At 46.2% G+C, this 24,131-nt stretch overlaps 3 protein-coding genes and 1 non-coding gene across 6 annotated transcripts in view; 2 read left to right on the forward strand and 2 right to left on the reverse strand.

Annotated features, from left to right (window-relative positions):
* Positions 1–492, reverse strand: part of Rpp21 (ribonuclease P protein subunit Rpp21) — a 35,330-nt gene extending 34,838 nt beyond the window's left edge. Inside the window, exons 1-2 of one of the 2 annotated variants that reach the window (XM_065445488.2) lie at positions 325–492; positions 112–212 (exon numbers count right to left, since the gene is read on the reverse strand). Coding sequence is in view for 1 of the 2 variants with exons in the window: in XM_065445489.1 (XP_065301561.1) it covers positions 112–212; positions 325–378 (155 nt within the window). In the remaining variant the exon portion in view is untranslated. The remainder of the gene's footprint in view (positions 1–111; positions 213–324) is intronic. The other variant, XM_065445489.1, reaches the window with a different exon arrangement.
* Positions 493–3,943: 3,451 nt separating this feature from the next.
* Positions 3,944–4,046, forward strand: LOC135912959 (U6 spliceosomal RNA). The gene has a single exon (XR_010567837.1). It is a non-coding gene; the product is annotated as a U6 spliceosomal RNA (small nuclear RNA).
* Positions 4,047–4,105: 59 nt separating this feature from the next.
* On the forward strand, positions 4,106–6,802 carry LOC135912899 (uncharacterized). Its single transcript, XM_065445494.1, has one exon. The coding sequence runs from the start codon at positions 4,567–4,569 to the stop codon at positions 6,025–6,027; it is 1,461 nt and encodes a 486-aa protein (XP_065301566.1). The 5' UTR covers positions 4,106–4,566; the 3' UTR covers positions 6,028–6,802.
* Positions 6,803–15,048: 8,246 nt separating this feature from the next.
* LOC135912900 (uncharacterized) lies at positions 15,049–23,927 on the reverse strand. 2 transcript variants are annotated; one of them, XM_065445495.1, is made up of 3 exons: positions 23,600–23,927; positions 20,587–20,917; positions 15,049–16,798 (listed from the first exon to the last, which is right to left on the reverse strand). In XM_065445495.1, the coding sequence occupies exons 1-3, from the start codon at positions 23,811–23,813 to the stop codon at positions 15,814–15,816; spliced, it is 1,530 nt and encodes a 509-aa protein (XP_065301567.1). In that variant the 5' UTR covers positions 23,814–23,927; the 3' UTR covers positions 15,049–15,813. The 2 variants fall into 2 exon arrangements, with proteins under 2 accessions (XP_065301567.1, XP_065301568.1); XM_065445496.1 differs by having other exon boundaries at positions 20,587–20,902; positions 23,600–23,925.
* Positions 23,928–24,131: the final 204 nt, after the last annotated feature.

Here is a 24,131-nt window from a genome sequence, read left to right on the forward strand (position 1 = left end):
TCGCTACGCCTTGAACACTAACGGCGAACAGCGGGCAAGGAGAGGAAACGACTTCGAGACCAAGCACAGCACCATCGTTAGCACTCGTGTAAAACGACTCCGAGTACTCACAGTTTGGCCTGAACGCGTCGAGATATCATGTGCAGCACATGACCGTAGAACGACGCAAGCTTGCCGGCCGACGGATCCTGCTCCAAAACTTTGCTCGCAACCTGCGAGTAAATTACAATCAAAGCCAAGTAAGGGGCGTGAGAATATCTAGAAGCGGCGAGGAGTAGGTCGCTTCACGTTTTAGCGGCTCGAAGATGAAGACAAACACAGCACCTGATACAGAAAGTTCATGCGCTGGAACGCGTCCCCGCCTTTCACCAGCGACATCACAGATTACCGGATTGGTAGTGACTACAGTGACGGGGCCCGGCACTTTAACATCTGCACTACAGTGACGGGGCCCGGTACTTTAACATCCACACTACGGTGACGGGGCCCGTCGCTTTAACAACAATACTACACCGACGGGGCCGTCACTATGTCGGTATTGGGGGCGAGGTCGACTTACGGAGTCGCCATCTGTCGGAAGCGCCTCATATGCGTCGGCGTTAAATAAAGGTTAAATAAACATACTACGCGGCAGCCCTCCTGAACAATTTTGCAAGTACTCTCGAAATGGCAGTATTTTACCTTTAAAATAATCATGTTGGACAAACAGAAAGCACATAATGGTTTACAAACGCTATCTCTTTGCCTACTACGTACAGTAAGCTGGGACTGCGAGCGGTCGCCGCAATCGATTCCACCGAACCGGTTTGCGTGAAACGTAAGCAATCGCTGAGAAAACTATGTGAAATATGTTCTTATAGTGGGATGGCTGTCTGTGTAAATAAATGTAGCATAACAGAATGAAGCTGCAATGCAGCGATCGCACGGGTTCGCGGTGACAGACTTCGCGTCTGCATGTATGTCCTCGCGCAATGTTTCGCTTTCGCTCCGAGCACGTTTTCGCACCGTGCCGTGAGCTTTATGCCGCAGCATATGAGCATTTGACAGTACGCAAGCTACCATTGTTGCACGGACACTATCGGAGCTGTTCAAAAATAATTTCGTTATAGCTAGGGTCTTCGACGCCTACAGCGACTTGTGATGTTCCGTCGCGATGATTCAGTCTTAATTTTCTTTTTCTTTTCTTCTAAAGTCTTCGAAGCTTCAATATAATTATTTCTCAAATTTCATCGAACTGCATGTTTATCGGTCTTCTAAGCGAGCAATTACCCGCTGCTTCTTTTTCTTAATTCACTAGAATATTGATTGTCAGGTGCTCACAAGCAGGAACATGGGCCGTGACTTTTTAAATGTGTTTTTACCGTTCCCCTTCCATTAGAGTGAACTTTCTTTATTATAATCATCATACGTGTTACAGTGCATACGCAAAAGATTGTACATTCGTGGACAAGTACCCATTGCGGTCGTTCGATCCGTATGTGTGCAATCAATGTATTCGATTACTGCACGGAAGTTGCTGACATCGTGAAATTCACGTGGTGTTGTGGACAGTACTGGAATAAAATACCGCGGTCCGTAAAGTGCTTGGCATCCCCATAGGCGCCAGCACCGAGAAGCTCATGCAGCTGGGGGTCCACAACACTTTCGATGAAGTTGGGTCACAGAAGTTAGTCCGCTGGACTTTAACCCGTCAGGGCAAGGCGGTGCGTGCTCGACGCGTGGTCGCGGGAGGCCGTCACGGTCTCGCCGTTCCCGCGCAACGTGCACCCGCAACGCAATGTAGGCACACGCCGGGCCCGGGCCGCACTTCTCGGATCCGTCACCGACGAACCACGATCGGTCGCGTTCGTCGACGTCGCCCAATACGGCTCGTCCGACCGGTTCGCGGCGGCCGTGGTGGATCACAGGGGCAACCTAATGCCGCGTCCGTGCGGGGCACGTGTCCGGATTGCGGAGATCCATTCTGCACTTTAGAACACATGCTCTGGCGGTGTCCCTCGTTACGGGACCACGGTCATCTCACCACGGAAGAAGAGTGGGAGGAGGCGGTCAGGCACGGCCTACCCGTCCCAACGTCGGAACGGCTCGCGGCGGCCCCCTCCCTCATAAGGGGGTTTCGGAGTCGCTCCTCAGGACCTTAATAAAGTTCACTGCCTGCCGTGAAGTGCTCGAAGTTGTTTGCATAGAATGTTTGAAAGAAGTGCGGCCATTGACGTCGCTACAGTGTTGACGTAAAGTGCCGGTCCCGTCTGTGGTTAAGGAGACGGGCCCCGTCACTGTAGTGTGTATGTTAAAGTGCCGGGCCCCGTCACTGTAGTACAGATGTTAAAGTGCCGGGCCCCGTCACTGTAGTGCACGATTATGTTAAAGTACCGGGCCCCGTCACTGTAGTACAGATCTTTAGTCACTACCTACCGGATTACCTACCACGAGAGATTACAAACATTGGATCGGCTAGGCTATAAGCGGATTCAGTAGACGAGTTGGTTTCGGTTTTGGCCTTCCTTCGGTTTCTGAGGTGCTGCCATTGTTACCGTTCATTTAGCTGGCAAAACGAAGAATCGGTCATTTCTTGAAAGTGGCTCGCTACGTTGCGTGATGGACTGCACACGGACGTTCCGGTTTTGGCGATGTGTTAGCAATAATTAGCTCGTTAGGCTAGCCATGAAACAGCGCCACAAGACGAAGGAATAAAAAGACACTGGTGTGTGTGGTCTCGCTTGCTTTATCTCTTAATGCGTGGTGTCTAGATGATCAGTGAACGCAAATTTGGATCAGAATATAAAAGTGGACGAATCAGTGAACGTTCATTTCATGGCGGCAGCGCATATGTATGTCAATTTAAAAGTAAGAATGCTCTCCAGCTTTACTTTCTTCGTTGCACACAACGCCATGGTAAATAGGAGTAGAGTGGCAGAGTACGTAAAATGCTAAGACCATTCCACATAAAATGTCTCGGCATCCTCAGCAAACAAATTATAATCATGCTGATCATACGGTAATTCCAGCTGTAATCTTCATTGGACACCACGAAACATACCCTTGCCAACTGGCATAACTTATTTATAGTCGCGAAAGCCTTCCACCCATTCGGGCCGGTGACGTTCGTCAGTTTTCTCAAGCATATAAGAAACATGAAAATTATTATTTAGTTCTACGCAACACGTTATTTAATAATCGCTATTTCACATGTACCTGTTATGCAAAATCTTTCTTATCTCAGCTAAAAAAATATGGAATCGGCGATGTTCTTTTACAACAACGTCGCATATTGACAAGGAAAGCGCCATCTGACGGAATAGTCACGCGCTCCCAGGCCATGGAATAAATGAAAGTATAGGCTAATAAATAGGTATAGGCTAATAAATGAAAGTACATAGTCAGGCAACAAAGATGATAAATTTTACAGGTAACATTGTTCCAACAATGGGCGGCAGCACGTGTCGTGTTGACGAATGAAAGTGGGAGGGCTCGACCTGCTTGGCAAGCAGACCAAATGCAACTTTTCTTTATTTCATAACGTTCTATAATGTGGTTATATAACGCTTTTTATGGAAGGCCTGTAATTGTTAAAAATAAAGAGCCTCCGAAGACAAAACAATCGTTGAATGCAGCCATTAATATGGTGCTGCAACGTAGCGGCTGTATGAAAAAAACTTTAAGAACAGATTTACGATGGCGTGCGCTGGTCAGCACAATCATAAAGTGATTACTAACAAAATTTCTTTTCAGTTTCTTCGCTCACGAAAAGTAATTCATATTGTAGTTCAACCTTAAACTAAAGGAACTATGCGAATGAAGCGTTAAAAGTTCTTCAACTGCATGAAAACGTTCCAACCTGCAATATGTTTTCATAAATGCAATTGTTAAGCAGCTTTAAACCGGCACCATTTACAAGAATAGAAGTTGTGGCTATATATTGTGAGTCGAAGAGGTTGGTGCTGTACTTTCAAAGTACATATACTAAAATTGGAACGATACAGAGAAGATTAGCATGGCCCCTGCGCAAGGATGACACGCAAAATCGTGAAGCGTTCCACATTTTTTTTTTTCTGTTCGGTATTATTTTTTCTAATGAATTAATTTTTTTTCTATGATGTCTGGGTTTGCCCTGTTAGCCGTGTAAACCTTCCAGAAAACGTAAACTTACGAAGCAGCAAACGATCTTGGGCGTCGTTTACTTGCCATAGACTTACGTTATTTATTTATTTTTATTTGTTTTTTTTAATTTTTGTACTTGAATTCGGCATTCATAAATTATGTTTTGTGACTACGCCTAGGGCATCCTCGGGCACTTGCTAGTGCCAAACGAGAGAGAGAACGCATATGCAGACGCCGAGGACAGCGCGCCGCACTAGAAAACCGGTCAGGGGCGGAACGCGCATACCAGAGCCTCTTCTCATTTTTCTTTGAGATTCATTTGTTGCGCGGCTGAATGGTGCTGCGCCATTGGTCGATCGCCTTGCACAGCGCGAAGTTCGCAAACTTCGAAACGGCCGTGACCCGCGCGCATTGGCAGTTGGCCCGTCGGAACCACGGCCTGAACCTTCCTGTGCGAACCACGATATGCAAAGGAGAGAAAACATCGCGTCTCCGTCCGCGTCCACCGGCCGTCGTCTTTCGAACGGTCGCACGCCACCGGATCGCCAGCCGACCGCGTCGTCGATCGCTGCTCACGACGCCCGCGGAGAACGGCTCAGGTTAGAAGCCGCCCGCAAGGCCTTGCTCCTTCGCCAGTGCGTCAGTGGGCGCGCGAGGAACGCGCTGACGCCGCGCTACGACTTGCGACGGCGGGTGCTCGAGACGAACCTCGCCCGCGAGTCGAAGTGCCAGACGGCGCTACAGCAGCAGCCCGGCGACTTGGCGCTTTCGGCGGCGCCCAAACCCCCGCAGCCCACTCCGAGGAGCTTCAGGCGATGGGGCTACTGCGACGCTTCTAATCGTGCCGACGCGACGCAAGCGAGAAGTCGACTTGAGTGCCGCGTCCGAGCACCGCGGCGATCGCCAGCGTCAGCCGAGAAGCCAGCTCAGCCTGCGGCACGACCTCAGCTGGCGGCCGCGAACTCGAGTCCCCTCAACGCGACGCGATGCGGCGCCACGTGGTCTCCTCGCAAGTTGGGATCGCCGAGAAACTTCGCTGTCGTCAGCGCGGCGGCGATCAAGAAAAGGCTGCGCCGCAGCTGGTCCTACCGCGAGGCGATCGCTGGCGATGCGCCGTCCGAGGAGCAGCAAGAGGCGCAGGCGCCCCACAAGCGGCTGAAGATGGACGCGCTAGATACGACCGCGGAGGTAGCAGCAGCCACGAACGCGCGACCGGTGCTGTCGAAGCGGCCATGCAGAGTGCAACACGGAAAGCCGTTCCCGATACCGACGCCGCCCGCGATAACTCCGGCGACGTCTTCGTCGACGCCGCGAAGCGTCTTATCTTCGCAGCCGCAGCAGTACGTTACTCGAAGAGCGATAACTCCACACGCGTCTACGGCGTCGCCCGCACCGGGCCATTGCGTAAGCTTTCCTGGCACCTCGGCTACACCTAGTGCGGGAACCCCTACAGCCCCACACGCGACATGGGCTCTATCTCCGGCACTTTGTCATAATGGGCAAGGCGGGGTAATTACCCCAACTGTGACACCCTGCCATCAACAGCTTGGATTGATCATGCCACTTTCGCCGTCAGTGGTGTCACAAGGCACACAGACGTCGCCGAAGAGGCTGCGGCGAAGGTCGTCGCTCAAACGTGCCTTTGAGCGATTACTCAGCGGTGGCAAGGAAAACGAGGCGAACGCATCGCAGCAGTCTGTGTCGAAGAATGCAAAAGTGAAGGTCAAGAGACGACCGTCTCTCGTGGAATCTCTTCTATTCAGGCGTAGCAGCAACGATAATGAAAGCCAAAGCAAGCCCGGCAGGCGTTCCACTGACTATGCAGGAGCATCAAAAAACATTGTTGGGTTGAGTCCACGTAGGAACAAACCTCGCAGAGCACACAGCCTGCAATTGAAGGCACCAGTGTTTGACCCGTGGGGATAGACACTGCTTGATCATCAACTTCCCAGCAATTTCATACGGTGGTACAGTGGACATACTACTACGTCCACTGCTGAATGTATTGCAGTGTTTGGGTTGGCATGGAGAGCTGTTGAGTACTGTTGTTTATGGTTACACATTTGGGCACATCACTAGCAGTTAGATTTCCTAACATGTGCTTGGGCTTTATAATGCAGGGTCACAATTAAGCACATCATTTCAAGCAATAAATGTTTGTCATACTGTGCGCGAAGCAAGAAATGGCTAAATGTGATATGTCACAAGTGTGATTACATAATTGTCCATCATCACTGTGCCTCAAAGTTTTTATATTTTCTTTGCAATACTTACAATCAAAAGAAGTGGGTATTAAAGCTGAAGCGGGGCTCAAGAATGATGAACTGAAGTTGTATCTGCGTGCCAACAAGATGAAGTGATAGGCTATCTTCGAGAACTGTTTTGTTACAGCTCTATTTGATAAAGTGTGCAATAATGTTTCTTGTAGTTTTTCCTTGTAATGGTGAATTCTAAATTGCATTAGCTCTGTGTTTCAGTTCCTATGCCAAGGCACTGTGTCTGTTCAATGCTTCCGACAAGAGCATGACAAGAAGTTCCTCGCCATTGCTTGAACAGTTAGGTTAAGGTTGGTCATTATATAAACGTAGCAGTTAAATGATAACCATGCTGCAAAGCCAATTCCTTTGCCAAACAAAGGCATGTTAATCAAATGACTGGCTTTTACTCATTTTACTTGTAATAAACATGTTTCCGTTGCAAACATTGTCTTTTTTTTTGTTCTTGTGAAGTGATTTGCTGTCCATCTGACTGCACCAGAATGCTGCAGAAGGAACCTACACAAGACCCTCAAAAATGCAAACATTAAAGTTAAAGGAAAATTTGATTGGGCCAGGAATCAAACCTGGGTTCACTACTTGATGGGAACAGTTGTTCTACCAAGAGGGTTAAATAAGAACTAGCAGAAGGCAGCACAAGTACAAGTTACCACGCACGAGAAGTTCAAAGAACAATATAACACAGACTTTCATTCATTTGACATGAACTAACTCAACTTATCTTTTCATGTGAGTATTCAAAAGTTTTAAAAAGCAGCCATTGTATGGTTCAAACCAATTCTGTATGTGGGTCAGATAACAAAAGTCAACAATGTTTACCAGATGACTGATGGTATGTGTTTGTGATGAAAGAAATGTTTGGGCAAGCATGCATCATTATTTTTTACAGTGTGTTGGCTCTTGCAAATTAATACCATCAGTACTGTGATGTTAGCAGAACACCCTTCACTGAAGCAATGTACCATGCTGGATGTTGCATCACGCAGAACTGAAAGTAACTAAGAAAAAGTGCTAATTCTATGCACAACTAGCAGTGAAGCTTTGCATGTGTATAGCAGGCAGAGGAAACAGCTTTTAGCAGGACATAGTGCAATTTTGCATCAGCAATTCCGTTACTCATCTTGAGACTCATGTCCAGCGTCTTATCTGACTGGGAACTGGTGTGTTAGAATGTAGGAGTACACGCGCTCCTCAGAACATGCATTCCTATGGACGAAGCTTGGCTGGTCATGTCGGGCATTAACAAGTGTTGATGGGCATGCGTCTGTCATTATACAAAATATTATATCATTTTCATGGCCTCCCTACCAGACAATATCGGCACATTTTAGTAAGGCACCAGAACTGCCATAGCAACTATTGGTTATCCTATGCATGTTTACATTCTTGCACTCTGTAGACAGCCTTCCGAAGGGTAGCGAGAGCAGTCTGCTGCCATTTCACTGAGCCCATACATCAGCGAACTCACTCATGGGTCAACTCACTGATTCAGAGCCACCCATACGACTGAGCCTGAAATAGACCCAGTGAGTCAAAGTGGGTCTAAAGCGAGCGTAAGGTGGGTGTGAGTCTGATCGAGTCACAGTGAGACCCAGTTAGTGAGAGCTTGTGCAAGTAACTTATTGTTTTTGAGTCGCGAGACTTCATGCAAGGCCACATAACATCGGCCAAGTGAAATTTTTTGTATGCACCAGCAGGGTTGAGCCTATGATGCTGTGAGCCTAAATAAGTTGGCTGTTTCGCAAGCCTGAGGGCATGCGTGTACCCGAGTCTCTGATTTCTGGGATGTTTGGCCCCAAGCAAACCTAGCTGAAGCTTGAGTGAGGCCCAAGTTTACATTATATGGGGCGTCCTTTTTTTTTTTTCAGACCATTAACAGAATTTTTAAATATTGCCTGTGGCATTGTAGCACATTTCTACAACTTCAGCTGGATTACTCTCAGAGGCAGACAAAATTTGCACGAGAAATGCATATCAACAGTCAGCTAATTAACAAAGACCTGTTTCTAACTTTAAGACTAATTACGCTACAGCACATATTGCGATTTACGAGTTGCAGCGGGTGACCTCAAAAGTTGTATCTACTACTTGGAACGAATTCTGCGCACGACACCAGTTTCGAGATAGTTACAAAATGCATTCATGTTCTAATACTTTCTTGCCTTTGATGCATAAAAACACATTTTGTTAAAGAAGTAAATGGAACAACAGTGCATTTTTACTGCAAATTTGACAGTGCTTCTCTCTAAACAGGTGCTATAGTTTCAAAATTGATTCTGAGATGGCTGTGCATTGTGAAATCACCGTCTTCAGTTGATATATTGCAACATGTGTGCAAAAGTAATTAGTGTAGGGGTATGCGAGTAATAACCTTTGAGACCAAATTGAATAGCACCAGAAGGAAGTGAATTGAATTGAATACTCTTAAGATAGTTTTTGAATAATGTGCAGCCATTTTCACAATTGGTATAAAACGATGTTCACATCCTAGTAGTCATAAAGTTAGCAAGTTTCTATCATTACATTGCACATTGTGAAGCATTGTTTATTAACACTTTCCAGTCAGAAGATGAGCTGAGCTCGTTATGCACATTTGCAAAAAAGACGAGTGGTGATCTCAACTATCCAGCACTGGTTTACTTCTCATGCAGCACTCAAGACAACTTGAGCTCGCTTTGTGCTCTATGGTTGTTGTAAACAAGAGGAGATAATGTATGGTGCCTGTTGAAGACTGGAGTATAATGAACAAGGTCTTTCTTTCTTTCTTATTATGTCGCCAACTGTCTATTTCATAAGGGCATCCTCCGTGCGACAAGTGAACGCTTCTGGTAGTGTTGAAAAGAAAAGAAAACATGGTAATTGAGACAGCTGGGCTTCCTTGAGTAAGAGCGAATTTGTGGCGCAGCACGTTGTGCTGAAACATGTAAAAAATAAATGCCAAAACGTCCACTGAAACCAGCCTGTGTGCAGTGATGCCTCCACCTTCATTCCAGCTTACCCGCCGTGGTTGCTCAGTGGCTATGGTGTTCGGCTGCTGAGCACGAGGTCGCGGGATCTAATCCCGGCCACGGCGGCCGCATTTCGATGGGGGCGAAATGCGAAAACACCCGTGTACTTAGATTTAGGTGCACATTAAAGAACCCCAGGTGGTCGAAATTTCCGGAGTCCTCCACTATGGCGTGCCTCATAATCAGAAAGTGGTTTTGGCACGTAAAACCCCATAATTTAATTTTTTTTTTCATTCCAGCTTTTGAAAAAAATTGGATGTTATACTTGTCCTTATTGTCATTTTAAGCAATGTATAAACTCATAGAATGTTTATGCACTACACAAGCCGCAACTTTAACCTTGCACAATCTTTTAACTTTGTACAAGCGCTTTTGTGCATTTAACAGTTTATTGACAAGAAAATAGATTCATTGCACTCTAAATAAACCAAAGGCTCAAGCTAGGAAGTTTTGATAACTTTTTCTGCGCTAGAAATGTCCCAGTCGGGAGAAGGTACCTTAAAATCCAAGATTTCATATGCACCGAGGTTCTGGCACAAAGTTTGAAAACAAAGCCTCAATTTCCTCAGGTAACAGTAAACATCTTTCTGCCACTGCAATGAAAATAGAATCTTGAAAGAATGCTTCACCAGTGTAAAGTGAATATTTTTCATGTCCTTCTAACTCTTTCAGGCACTGCGTGTGCAATCGTGCGCCCCAAGATAGCGCATCAAAAGCAAAAGCAGCAATGAAAGGGATAATTAAAATGCATCACGTGCATCTTGAAACACTTCCGATTGGACCAGCGCTGCTAGTTGGGAAAATATGCGTAAAGTGTTTTAGTAAAACAAGTTGGAAGGTAGACGGCTGGATGTTTGCTCTCAGTGCCAGGGTGTTGTCACATACAAGCGGGTTCACTTCCTTCACTGTTTTTTCACAATTATTTGCATCTGATTAACAAGTGGCTACTTTCCAAGTATGCTATACAAAAAATAGTTGACATTCTCATATCTTACATGCCTGTAGAGTTCTAGCATGGAGTTATAGCATTCTGTATGCTTGACGAAACTCATTGAAGAATTCAAAATTCTTGATTCATTACGCAGCTGTATGCTTTCCGTGATGCTAACTATGCAAGGAATCTGGTGAAACTCGGTTCATTAGACAGAATTAGCACCTGAATGAATCAAAGGGACACGGCAGAGAAAGATTTTCCTTAGCTGTATCGGAGTGCTAGCTGCCTACAATGCCAAATGCAACACTGCTGTGTCAACTGTGGGTCGGAGTAGCCTTCACTAACACATACAGCCATTGGAGTGGATGACTCAACCATGTGTGCAAAGTGTATATGGGAAGAGACCATTGAGTCTATCCCGAGTTACGGCTCACGCTTAGACAAACTATGCCAGGCTCCCCAGTCGATCAGCCTTTCAGAGAAGCAAAAGACTTGGGAGCCTGGCCTGACAACTCATCAGTCCAGAAAGCTTGAAATTTAGGAGTGGGCCAACTGAAATTTGAAGGTATGCTTATGCATACTTAGACAACTCCAGTGGAATTTCTGCATACTTCTTTTTTTCATATCAGTTCATTAGCACAGCAGACAGAAGAAATTAAATGCTGTGCTACCTCACCACCAGGAGTTAATCACTGATGTGAATATCTTGGGGAAATATCTGCGAAGATTCCACAGCTACCTTGATTCTCCACAAGAAACGCAGAAAAGTACCTATCGAGAAAGGGGTCGGGCAAGGATTCCGGAGAATAGCCTCCAGTAAATATTAAGGCTAGGTCATGTGATGAATGCCTTGGTCCATCCAGCGCCCACTGCACACACGCATCATCTGGTGGCCGACTACCGTGTAGCGACCACAGCCGAGGAAGCTTGCAATACACGGCACCTTCTTAATTCAACGTTACACCAAGTTGTCGGTCCTTTCTTGTGCCAAGAACAACTTCTCTACTGCTCCTTGCTCTGTGGGCGTGCACACGTCTACCACATCTGAAATACTACAAAGGAACGAAGCTATTAACATGTGATGTGCTTTGTTGCTGCACAGCGAGGCAGGCAACAATTTTCCTTGCACTGATACGTTGGGTCCTCATGATCATGCGAGGGAGTTTTGCCACTGCTAGATAAAACTCGTGATGCGTTCTACTTTCTGTATCTCTCGCATGTTCGTTGGCACGTTTCTCTAGGTTTGTTGGTGCAACAGCGCAAGTACCGGGTGTTTGGGGTAAATTTTACAGTTGCTATACTTAGAAATATGTATTCTCAGCTATACTGCTTTAATTTACATATAATCTTAATTTTTTCATTTCAATAAATCCACCAAACAGAACTGCAATGTACGTGAGGAAGCCAACAAAAAATTATTAAATTTTTCCTGTATCGCGATTATTCGTGCCAGGCAGCCAGGATCTGCAATCAAGACATCTGCTCAACGCACCTTGAACACAGTAAAAGCAATACAACATGAAATGCAGAGGTGCAGTAGACTATGAAGCCGTGGCTGATGATGTGTTTGATGTTGAGTATATGTCATGAACACAAAATTTACCCAACATGTGCTGGCGTTTGTATGGTGAGGGTGGCGAGATACCCCCACAAGTCTTTCCACAGGGACTTAGGCTCAATTGGAATGGGTATGTGGTGCTGTTGTACACTGTTGTAAAACCGTGGGTAGAGAGGGTGGCCACCAGACAACCCTACATGTGGAAACAAGGCTCAGCTCTCTGCCACACGGCTGGAAAAACTTGGAAGTGGTTGTCTGAGAATTTCGACAATTTCACCGGTCCCAATGTCTGGCCCCTTAACTACCCCGATAGCAGTCCTATGAATTATTAATGTGTGGAGCGTGGTTGAGTAGGTAACCAACCGCAATGCCGCTAACACCAAGACCCAGCTGATTGACAAGATTCGGGTGGCTTTCGCAGCTTTCCATCAGGCCACCGTGAAGGTTGCGTGTGGCAGATTGGGGAGTTATCTCAAGGCAGTTGTGGATGGTAAGGGCGACTTGTTTGACTGATTTCACTTTGCCATCTTTTCAGCTTTATGTCCCTTTTTCATGTGTCCAATAAATTTCGTTCTTCTGAAGCTATTTCGTGGGCACGGGACTCGCCTGCTCGGCCGAAAAATCTGAACTGCTCCTATATAGACCAGTCAGAAAGGGGCGCCCATCTAAATGCTACACCCCCCTTGGAAAAGCAAAAGATCCAATTAATGGCATCAAACGGCCTACCCATCCCGATAGTAGAGAAAATCCGGGTACTAGGAATGATGATAGAGCATAAGGGTGGCAATGGCGAAGCACTTCCCAAGATAACGGCAAAGGCCACCAGCACGATGCAGCTCATTCGATGCATCACCAACAAACACGCGGGCATGCGCGAAGGCAGCGTCATCCGACTCATACAAGCCTTCGTCATTTCTCAGATAAGGTACACAGCAACGTTTCACAACTGGACGGTTGCGGGAAAAAACAAGCTCAACGCGCTCGTATGCAAGGCGTACAAATGTGCGTTGGGACTTGCGCCTGGAGTTAGCACCACCAAGCTCTTGGAACTAGGCCTACACAATACGCTCGAAGAATTGGTGGAGGCGCAACAAGTGTCCCAACTTGAACGCCTATCCAAGACCTGCCCGGGCAGACACGTACTTGAAAATCTTGGCATCACGTACCACTAGCAACACGGCGTCAAAGTAGACATTCCAAGACCCATACGCGAGCAACTATACGTACCCCCATTGCCTCGCAACATGCACCCCCAACACCACACAGGGAGGCGTAAAGCCAGGGCAAAACACATGACCAAAAGTTACTCTAACGACAAGGAGGCGGTCTTCACCGACGCAGCCTGCTATCGCTACAGGAAGAGCTTCGTGGCAGCAGTCACTAGCCACCGAGGCAACCACCTCACGAGCGTCACCGTGAACACGGCACATGCCGAAGCGGCAGAGGAAGCGGCCATAGCACTGGCCCTCACACAAACCAAAGCGACATACGTGATCTGCGACTCGCAAACGGCAATTCGCAATTTTGCAAATGGGCGCATCTCGCAAGATGCGTATCAGATACTCCAGCGACATCCCATACACCAGGGAGAAACCGACGTTGATAACCGAAGGCATTTGCTATGGATCCCGGCACACAGTGGAATGAGCACCCCCAACGAAGTGGCTCACGGCGTTGCTCGAGGCCCGACTCACCGAGCAGCATCGGAGGAAGAGTCCCCGCGGGGTACTGCAAACGTCTGGGCATGGGAGGATCGTATGACCAGTTTTCACGACATCACAGCACACTACCAATTACAAAGACGCGTATACCCATTCCCTCACGCTAGGTTAGACAGGACGCAAGCAGTACACTTCAGACAATTACAAACAGACTCTTACAGAAACCCCAGACTCATGCACGCCATGTATCCAGACATGTACACTACAAACAGATGCACGTCGTGTGGCGAGGTTGCCACACTAAATCACATGTTATGGGAGTGTCGGGACCTAACAAACAAGTCGGGCAGTGCCGACCCCTCCGTCTCTTCCACCGCCAGCCTCCGGTCACGCTGGATGACCGCACTGCTCAGCTCTGACCTGACAGCACAACTCTGGGCCGTCCAGCGAGCCGAGGAAGCCACTTCGAGACAAGGTCTCGGAACCGCGTCCGCGGCGGGTGCCCAGACCCACTAAAACGACGCCGGACTCAAATCTAGTTGATTTGAAATAAAAGTTTACGCTCTCTCTGAAGCTGCAGCCTCTTTCCGTCTTTGTGTCAAATTTGTTCCAAACGCGCTGTATGTACAGTGCAAGCAGACAAAGATACAGGATGGAATGAGACAGGATGGAGTACTCACTCGGAGCTCATTCCCACTGACAAAACGCACAGGTTGCGTGACCAAGTTGGTCGCAAATGGTCAAAAGGAGACTGCTTTGGGTAAGTCCCTCAACACTCTTTTTCAATCCCACAACAGCAGTAGAAAAGCTTCTGAGTGAACAGATTCATTCCTGTGCCCCTGATTGCACACACTGACAATTATTGTATGTGGCGATTGCAGTACGAGCAGACGTGAGTGGCATCAATCACAACAAATTTCAGTGTGACGACGGGTAGGGCCGCAATTTCGTAGGAATGCCTTTTCCCGATGCTCATGCCTTTCGGCGCTTTTCGCTTTCGTGAGTGGTCAAGAGACACTCTGCCTCGGGAGGAATGTCGAACGCAGCCACTTGCAAATGCGAAAAGCACCGAATGGTATCGGCATCCGAAAAAGGCATCGCTATAAAATCGCGGCCCAGGTCGTGCTTGCTGATGAGAACATCAATCGCCGTGAGCTGCTCCTTGGTCACCAGCCACAGCCGGTAATACAACTTCTGTCAATAAGCCCTAACAAGTGATGAAGAACATCAGTTGTTAAAGTTGTTAGTCAGTGCTCCGCCCTGTGTCTTTGTCTGCTTACGCTGTAGGCACTTGCAATAGCACGTGTGCTCACTAAGTTTCAGCTCTCATCTTAGTTTTCATAATTATTCAGAATGGAGCAAAACAACTCGATGTTCGTCAAGATGTGAAGACAAGCTGTGCCAATTTCTTGCCACACAACCCAACACAAGCCTTAATCTTGGCCTGTACCCAATTTCCCGTTGCAATAGACAGCTTATGCACACGCAAAATACATGCATATACATGGAGGAATGTAAGAAACCTTTTTATTGGCTTCATGAACTGCTGCTTGCAAATCACATATATGTGAAATGAAAAGTCTTGAATATCAATAAATACAAAGGCCTTGATGGCAACAACATGATGAGATATGTACAGTTAAACTGGAAGGTGGTGACTAAGACACCTGGTCCTCAATAAAGTTAACAGAAATGGCACATCACAAAGCATACAGACGCAATATTTAAGAGAAAACACACTTGTGGTTAAAAAATAACGCAACATGAACTGAGCCAGCTTTGGCAATACATACTCATCTGTACTGAACTGAGGATTAATCATCTATACTTGCACAAAGCAAGTTTGTCGATTTAACTTTGCAGTAATTGTTCTATCGAAGTTTTAATAGATTCAAGCACCCCCTCAATAACTATTGCATCTGAAAGGCAACAACAAGAAATGTACAAAGCAACCGTTATGCTATTAACATGGAATGAAGGAGCACATCATGTCGTCTCAAGAACTTTCCCAAGCACATGCTCGTGCCTCCAATTCCTTGGTTCATGCCCCCTAAGGAATATGAACACTTACAAGAATATACAACATGAAGGCGAAATGCCAGCAGCAAGAACAGACACTGCCACATGAAAAGTTTCGGGAAGTCTCTCACCAGCATAAACTTTCTGAAGCTGTGCCCCATCGAGAAATATTTTCTAACAGGGAGGGTAAGAAAAGAAAAAAAAGCACGTACAAGGAAAGCTTTCACTCAAACTGACACTCGAGACAGCCGACCAGCTACATCTTGCCAAGTTCTATAAAAAGCTGCTTGAGACTTGCGATGCTTGTGATCTTTTGCACACCCAACACCACTTGTCTTTTGCCGATGTACACACTCACTCGGAGGTCCTTGTCGAGAATGACTTTCTTGCTGCTTTCCTGGTCAGGGGAATTGCACCAGACCAGGTGTAGCCTGCCGTCCTTCAGGTCAGAATCCCAGTGCATGTCGGGCACTACCCATGGCAGTTCTTCTTCAATGTCCTCGAGCGTGAGCTCATAGCACTCTTCATCCACGCTTCCCGTAGGTCCTGTCCCGTTTGTCAACAGTGATGACTGCCCAGCACGAGAGAGGTTGGTATCTTCCTCTTTCAGAGTTCCACGCAACATCGCAGCTAATTGGGACTTCCCGACGTCAGCCTCCACGTCAGTCGTCATGTCGTCCGATGTGAGATCAATGAATATTTCACTTTTTACCTTGCTAGGTTGAGCGATTGATGAAGCTGAACTTGCCGCAGTGCTTCCCACAATTGGTGGGGACACTGGAATCGGTGGACCTTTAGTGTTAATCTCAGTTGTCACTTTGGGTAATATCGTGCTCAATGGCTTCAAAGCCGAAGACTGTTTCACAGCAACACTTGTGGGTGTAACAGATTGCGGGGTTTTTGAGGCATCCCCCGGCATGGTCTTTCTGGCATATTTATTGCTGTTGCTAGACGCACTTGGAAGCGCGGCACCAGCTGTAGCAGACGGTACCGCACCCTTCTGGAGACCCAGCAAGCGCTGTTGACGTCGCACAAACTTTGAGCTGTCAAAGTGCCGAAAACACACACGAGGGCTGGCAGGACGGTTTCCTTCGAGGTCAATGGGGACCTCCTCGGTCCACAGCCGACGAGTTTCGTCGTCCTGGGGAAGTGGAAACAACCACAGGCCGTCCAGGTTGCTCAGGCCCCGCGACGCACAGTTCCGTACACAGCAGATGTACCTGGACCCGTGAGTGGTGGGCCTGCAGAACAGTATGACAGGCAGATATTGCAAGTGCAACACAGGAGCACAGCGGCTAACAGGCTAGTCTTTGAGAGACTGAAGGACCTTGTAGTAAGAGCGAAGTGCCTCGAACATGCTCACAAAATAATAAATGTCACGAAGCATGCCAAATGTTAATAAAAGGTGCAGCAAAGGCACCTTTATACATCTCGTACACATTATATTGTAGGCACATGAGAATGGCAGAAGCAAAGTCTTCAAAGTCACTCGCTCACAATGTAAAAGAAAACATTCAGTGAAACAAGTTACATTGTTGGTGAAACAAACTGTTGGGCTGAGCTCATACATAGCAATGATGCTGAGTGAGATATGAAGCAAGGACAAGAGGGGAACTGGAAAATTGCAGGCCAGGATTAAAACAGCATGTCATCCTGCAATCACAGCAGACATTGTACAGTTAAACTTCATTAATACGCGGTTCTTGGGGAATGCACATCGTACACACTAAGCGATGTATTGTTTAAGCAACAAGGGCAGATGAGCAGCTATAGACTTACCGGCCAAAAAAAAACATAATAATTCTTACTCAAACACACACACAGAGACAAGATTTATTTGCGAGCATACAACAACAAAATCTGTGATTTTTACATGCGCCATGGCGGCCTTACAAAGACGATGGCATCTTCAAACTCAGCAAGGCCGCAAGCCAATTTCTCCATCAGGCCCCACTTCTATGCGAACACCCTCATGACAGTCAACAGACTAGCTGCATTGGAAACGGAAGGGCTATCATCCCATAGCACCTAGCGCTTCCACGTCATGGCTACCATGTTCTGACGTGCCTATCGGTGGCAACTGCAGTAGAGGAAAGGTCCACACACCTCACTTTCACTTTCAATGATCTGTGTGCAAGATGTTTTGCCAATTCCATGCTTGTACACGCTGAAAAATGAAATAAATACTGTGCACTAAATGCTTAGCATGCATCAAGCGACTACGGTTTAAGCAGTCAGCCAACACATTAGGTTCAATGGTGACAGGGCGGGGGATTCATCGCGACTATATTTAAACTGGAATTACTTATTAAGCGGTACGTATTTAGAAGGTTTTACTGTACCATATTGGAAAAGAAATTTCTCTTTTTTTATTGGCAAACATGTGGGAAGAAAAAAAAGACGGATAACATAGTGCTGGAATTCGATCAGCTTGTCCGCGTATGCCTCTGGCAGCTTCTGGCAGATTGATGTGCGCCGTCGAAGTGCGAATTCCTTGTGTCACATGAAGCGACAAATCCAGTAAATGGAACCCTTGAATTGTTCCTTGGACAGTCTGTATTCTCAGGCGATCTCAATAGCCTTGATGCGGATGAGTTCCACTGTCACTGGCAAGGATCTGGCACGATGCTCGCGGACGAAATCCGCCACCTTGTTTTCGAGCTCCAGGTGCACCGCGCGGCACCCGCAAAAGGACGTCTTCCATGTGTTGGAGGCAGACAGCTTGACCTTCTGCGTTCACCACTACCGGACGCTTCTTTTCCGAGACACGTAAGGGACACTGGGCAGACATGTTCCCATGCATTTCAGCACATTCGATCACCTTCTTTTTAAACGCCGCAGTGAATTGACGTCGAGTACTAGAACTCATTTTGTAGCTTGTTGGGAAGTTAGCAATACCAGGAATGATTGCTGCACAAAAAGGGAAGATGGCGTCGGCCCAACTGCATAGGCCACGTCAACGTTGGGCCGCGTCAGTCACCATGGAGGCAATAACGATGCGGATGCGGAAAGGTCTGTGCTTCCACATGTTGCCAAACGACTATTCAGGTTGTGCCAAGGGCCGGTATATAAGTCAAGGGGTGACCTTTTAGTGGTATTTTTGGAAAAATCCTCGACCTATATTCCACACTATACGGTACTTTCACGGGTGGGCTCGTTGATGTACTGTTCTAGACCATAAGGACCAATGTTCTTCATTTTCATGTTAGCGTCACTACATGTTTTCTCTACACAAATATTATCACTCCAGTGAAGGTCTGGTAAATTGAAGTCACCAGCGAGTAGCATAACTTGATCTGAAGCTTCCGAAATAGTTTCGCTTAATGCCTGCAATGGCACCACATCTGAGTTTCGTGGCCGATAAACCACCTCGGCGGTGAATGAAAAATTATCAGGTAAAGTAATTTTGCTTTACACGGCTCCCATCGCATCATGACTGATATCAAGGGTGACAAAGTTTAGCAAAGAAAGTGGAATAAGACGATATGTAACTAAATTTTCTTTCAGGTACACTGCATCTGCGTATACTGTATTCTAGTAAGACCTTTAGTGCACTAGAGAATGTCCTGCATTGAACAACACCCTTGATTATTCACAGGATTACATAAACATTCAATGGGCCCTGCAACGCCTTTCAGTGAATATACCCTCACAGAAATTTCTGAAAAGGAACCTACTAAGGATGGACATATAAGGAATGCAATGTTGAGATTGCCAATTCCTCCCGATAATGTTTCTCCAACCTGCGGCCCATGATAGTGCCGTGCCTATTTGCTCCTTTATTAGTTTTGTTTCTTTTCACAAGGCACTTATGACAAACCTTCAAGGTTGTACTTGATAAAGATGTCAGAGAGCAATGAAGGAGTGGTGACAGAGCAAACAGCTAGAAGACTAGAGGAATGTGCCTGCCCATGAGCAACTCATGACCATGAACAATAGCTGGTGCAGGTCAATGTGACATCATGGACTGGGCATGACAGGGAAACCTTGGTAGCACCAGGAGAAAGGGAGAAAACATTTATTTAAAAAAATTAAACAGCCACATCTTAAATAGCCATATCTTCAGTGCGTCCGGTGGGATGTCTTGAGTGTCTCGCTCCTCGACAGATATAGCATCAAGCTGTCATATATGGCTTTCTTGTGGGAGAGAAAGGATCTTTTATGAAAGATAGTGTGCTCCCAACTGCATTCAGGGGAATAACATTTGTCTTCCATGCTGATGGCAGCTCTGTCTGCAGATTTTGAAGAATTTTCTCACGACTGAAAGCCAATGGAAGCTGCAAGAGTGCTGGACTTCTGCAAGTGCATTCTGAATTGTTTCATTCCAAAAGACAAAATATTGCAGACCCAGACTTATGGTGGAAGGCAAAGAGATAACCTGCATTTCATCACCCAACATGGCTCAACAGAGGACAGCACCTGCATTAAGCGTGTGTATACGTGTAACCAAATATACTACTGCAGCAGTTGTGCTACTTGCCGGCTATATATTTTACAAAATTATGCAACAAAACAACAAATGCTATGTAAACATCCTAATTGCAACGAATACTACACACCTTCAAGTACATCATTCCTTAAATAAACGACACTCCTTTCGATGGTTCTACTGTTGCAAAGCAAACAGCTTCCTGCGGTTCTTTCGGCAGTTCTCGTACTCAAACAGGTTTGTTTCAGAAGCATTCGCTGTCGTGTGAGAGATTTCTAGTGTCTGAAGACTTAGGTGCTGTGCCACCCCACAGTGGCACTATGGGCGGTAACGATGTGTCACATCTCTTAGGCACAAACTATTTTCCTGCCTTCTGGTACATGCTCTCGAAATGTGCTCTTCTTCCTACGTAATACACATTTCAATGCCATACACTTGCCAACACACTTATCACTCCACTTTGAGTGCTCCCATGACACTCAGTGGCCACGGTTTCTGCAGTAGCCTCGTCCTAAAAGATTTCAATACTTTATTGAGAGCTTATCTATGCACATGATAAACTCACCAGGTCAATTTAGATTAATTCAAGTCTTCACTTACGTGTGCTGTGTGATGTTTGCATCTTCCATCAAACTGAAGCCCGGCTTCACCACCGTGATTATGGTCCCCGAACATGGTTTTCCAACTTGTTTGAGTGGGACAGCAGCCTTCTTTGGTGGTTTGGCTGATAAGTCGGAATCATTAGATGTGCTTGAGCTGCCTGAAGAAGGCCGACGTAATCTTTTAGTCGGTGTCTTAATCTGTGGCTTGTGGTGATTCTCAGGCTCCAACATGAAGTCAGGGTCATCAGGGTCATCCATGCTGTCGGAAAGGTCATCCAACATGCCACTGATGGCCTCTTGGGAAAGCCGCCGCACTGAAACAAGATCGGCTTCATAAACTGTGATCACAAAGTACTGCCTTAATTGTACATATGTTCAAGGACTGATACACCACAGCCTATGCTTAATAAAGCATGAAGCATGCAACAGCACACCTGAACAAGCTCATAATTTCATGTCATATGAGCAGGGCTCAGTATCATTTGTTCTCATAGCTATGGAATTCGGCATGCTTTTCTGTTTTTATTTCCACCCAAAATTAATATAATTTTTCTTGTTTAATAAATTTTTTTAGATGAACCTTCACTGCCTTTTTACGGTGAATAACTTTTTGCATAAAGCTCACTCGCCTTTTTTTTTTTTTCAATTAATGTTTGCTGCACTAGTCTCATTGACACTGAAACGTGTATGATCGCACATCCTGCTCGTCAACAATCTAGTTGCATCTGATACAGAGAATAACAAAGCTTTATAGCGAGTACATAACACCATACAATAACATATATAATGTAACAAAAATTAAAATTATGGGGTTTTATGTGCCAAAACCACTTTCTGATTATGAGGCACGCCGTAGTGGAGGACTCCGGAAATTTCGACCACCTGCGGTTCTTTAACGTGCACCTAAATCTAAGTACACGGGTGTTTTCGCATTTCGCCCCCATCAAAATGCAGCCGCCATGGCCGGGATTCGTTCCCGCGACGTCGTGCTCAGCAGCCCAACACCATAGCCACTGAGCAACCACGGCGGATAACATATATAATGTGTCTATGAAGAAATTCAAAGTGCATTTGATATTAGAGCACATATAGAATGAAAGCTTTTAGCTGTACTGTTTGCATTGTACTGGGTTACCAGACAGGTGCATGGCAGCAACAACACTGATAGTGACATCTTGTGACAAAGATAAGGACAAAGATAATATTCACAGTCTACAGGCAAAGTCTACAAAACAGAATTTTACATATTATGGAAAGTGCACCAGGTTGAACACATGCTGTGGCATGCTTTTATAACTGTCCACATCCAAAATTTTGTTTTACTCAGATATGATGAAATAAACCTAGATGCAGATGCATTCTTGCAGGCATACTGTTAGGAAATATATGCCAATGAATTAAGAAGCCTTTATAGAAAAAAAAAGATGCACCAATTACAATATGCAAAAATTTCACAGGGTATGCAATTTTCTGAATCGACATCACCTCATAACTAAGACCATGACCAAACAAAGCCAGCGAGTAAAAGTTCACGCTCTAGACTTGGGGAGGGACGTGTCAGGATGGCCTCCATCACGTTTTCACACAGAGCTGGCATATTTATGCATGCGCAGATGATAAACCCTGGTTCGGACAGCATGTATATATTCGTGAACCATTCACAATAATGTTGTTGGAAGATAAGCGTCATCTTGTCTCCCTCCGTGTCTTTTTTGTGCTGCCACCTTTTCAAACACACATTGTCACTACATATGCAACTTTTTTTATGCAATGCAAGTCAGTAAGTGCATAGTTAACTCCATCAATATGATGAAGGCAATATTTCACAGCGAGTTCCCTTTTATTTACTGGCTTAGGAGACCAAGGTGTTTTCAAAATGTGCCTTTGGAATCCACTACAAATATTATTTGTCAGTGCAAATCTGAGAAAATTGTATTCATTGTTCTGCAATGTTTTGTTGAATTTACGAAGCCATGTACTGATCACATATGTGGAGTCAAGAACTTTGAGCGTTTCTGCCACTCTTCACAGGCAATCCCCAAACACATTTTTTTTTATTTATAAATATCTATCAAACGACGTCATGCTGTAGCTGCACAGCGCAAAAAAGACGTAGAAAATGGTGAAGACAGAACAAGTGCTGACTTCTGGAATTTATTACATGCAGACGAGAAATGGCGACACATGCGTTGGCCAACCGTCGCCAACTTTGCCCAAGTGCGAGGCTAATCTGAAGAAAAAAAATCCGGTGTCGTGCTCCCATGAATCCCACCGTCCGCGCATGCGTGCTGTTCATTACTGTTTTCATTTTCCTAGCCCTGTGTGTAATACATTTCGTTTATATAAGTCAACGCTCGTCCCGTCTGTACTTCACCTGTGTCCACATTTTGTCGCGTCCACACTTCTAAATGTTTTCAACGAACTGCAAAACGGTGCCGGTGCCCACTCTGCAAATACAGCGTCCGTCGTTTTTTTTTTTCTTTTTTTTCCCGTGCGCCGCTCCACCCAACCCAGTCAAACATTGTTATCCTCACAACTGGTCAAGTAGAAAATATGGACTCGTACGTGTCGCACGCGGAGCCCAAATGCAGCAAAGTCGGCGGCGTTACCACAATCCCGCGTTCTTCCGCGTTCGTGGCAAGCGTTCACCCCCATTACGTCACGGCAGCTTTCCATTGCAAAGTGAAAAGCGTCGTGTGAAAATCGTCGACTAAAGCCACCGAAACGTGCAGTCTGCCTTCGCACACCCCGTCTGACACAACAATCGGCTGGCGAGACCAGTCAAATCATATCGATCGTAGCAGAAGGCCCACAGTCCGTCAAATATTAAACCGCAGTGGCCAGCAAAGGCCTTCCAAACATGGCGACCTCCTGCGTCCCACCGTCTCGAAAGCATTCCGCTTCCAAGAATTCAAGTGCCGCCGTCATTGTTACCGAACGTGCCTTTAGAAGCGCTCCTCGCATCGCCTTAAAGGCTTGCGAACCACTTATAACACGTTCAAGCGTCTTACCGCATTTCCGGTGTGGCCTTGAGGACGCATTTCCTTCCTCCATGGTATCCATGGCAAAACGCACTAAAAGAGCACCTGCACAACCCGCACACGAAAAGCGCGCACTAGACGAAAGCACACAGACGTACAAACGTATCTGAATTTGAACGCAACTCTGTGACGTCAACAAGCTTGAAAAGTTTTGACCAGCGTGACTTAGACGCAGACCGAGCATACAACGATACAACCCGTACAACTTGGTCGTTTTGGTCAACGTTTTGGCAACACGCCGGTGCGAGGGTGCGGTGGCTAGCGCCGGTGCGCCAGCCTACACGAAATTCGGCACGACGAGCGCCCTCAATCTCAATCACCAAGTTCCGCCTCCGAGATCGTCAACGGGCGCCGCAAATCTTATCGTTGAATTCGGTGTTTCCTACAAAGATTATTTTTGTTCTTTTTTTCAGGTTCGGCTGTTCCAAATACGCGTCTCAGTGGCGACGCCCTCTAATTAACAAGTGCAGATCTCGAAGGCTGTGCGTTTGCTAGTTGCACG

The sequence above is a fragment of the Dermacentor albipictus genome, chromosome 8, assembly GCF_038994185.2.
Source record: "Dermacentor albipictus isolate Rhodes 1998 colony chromosome 8, USDA_Dalb.pri_finalv2, whole genome shotgun sequence".
NCBI classification, from domain to species: Eukaryota; Metazoa; Arthropoda; class Arachnida; order Ixodida; family Ixodidae; genus Dermacentor; species Dermacentor albipictus.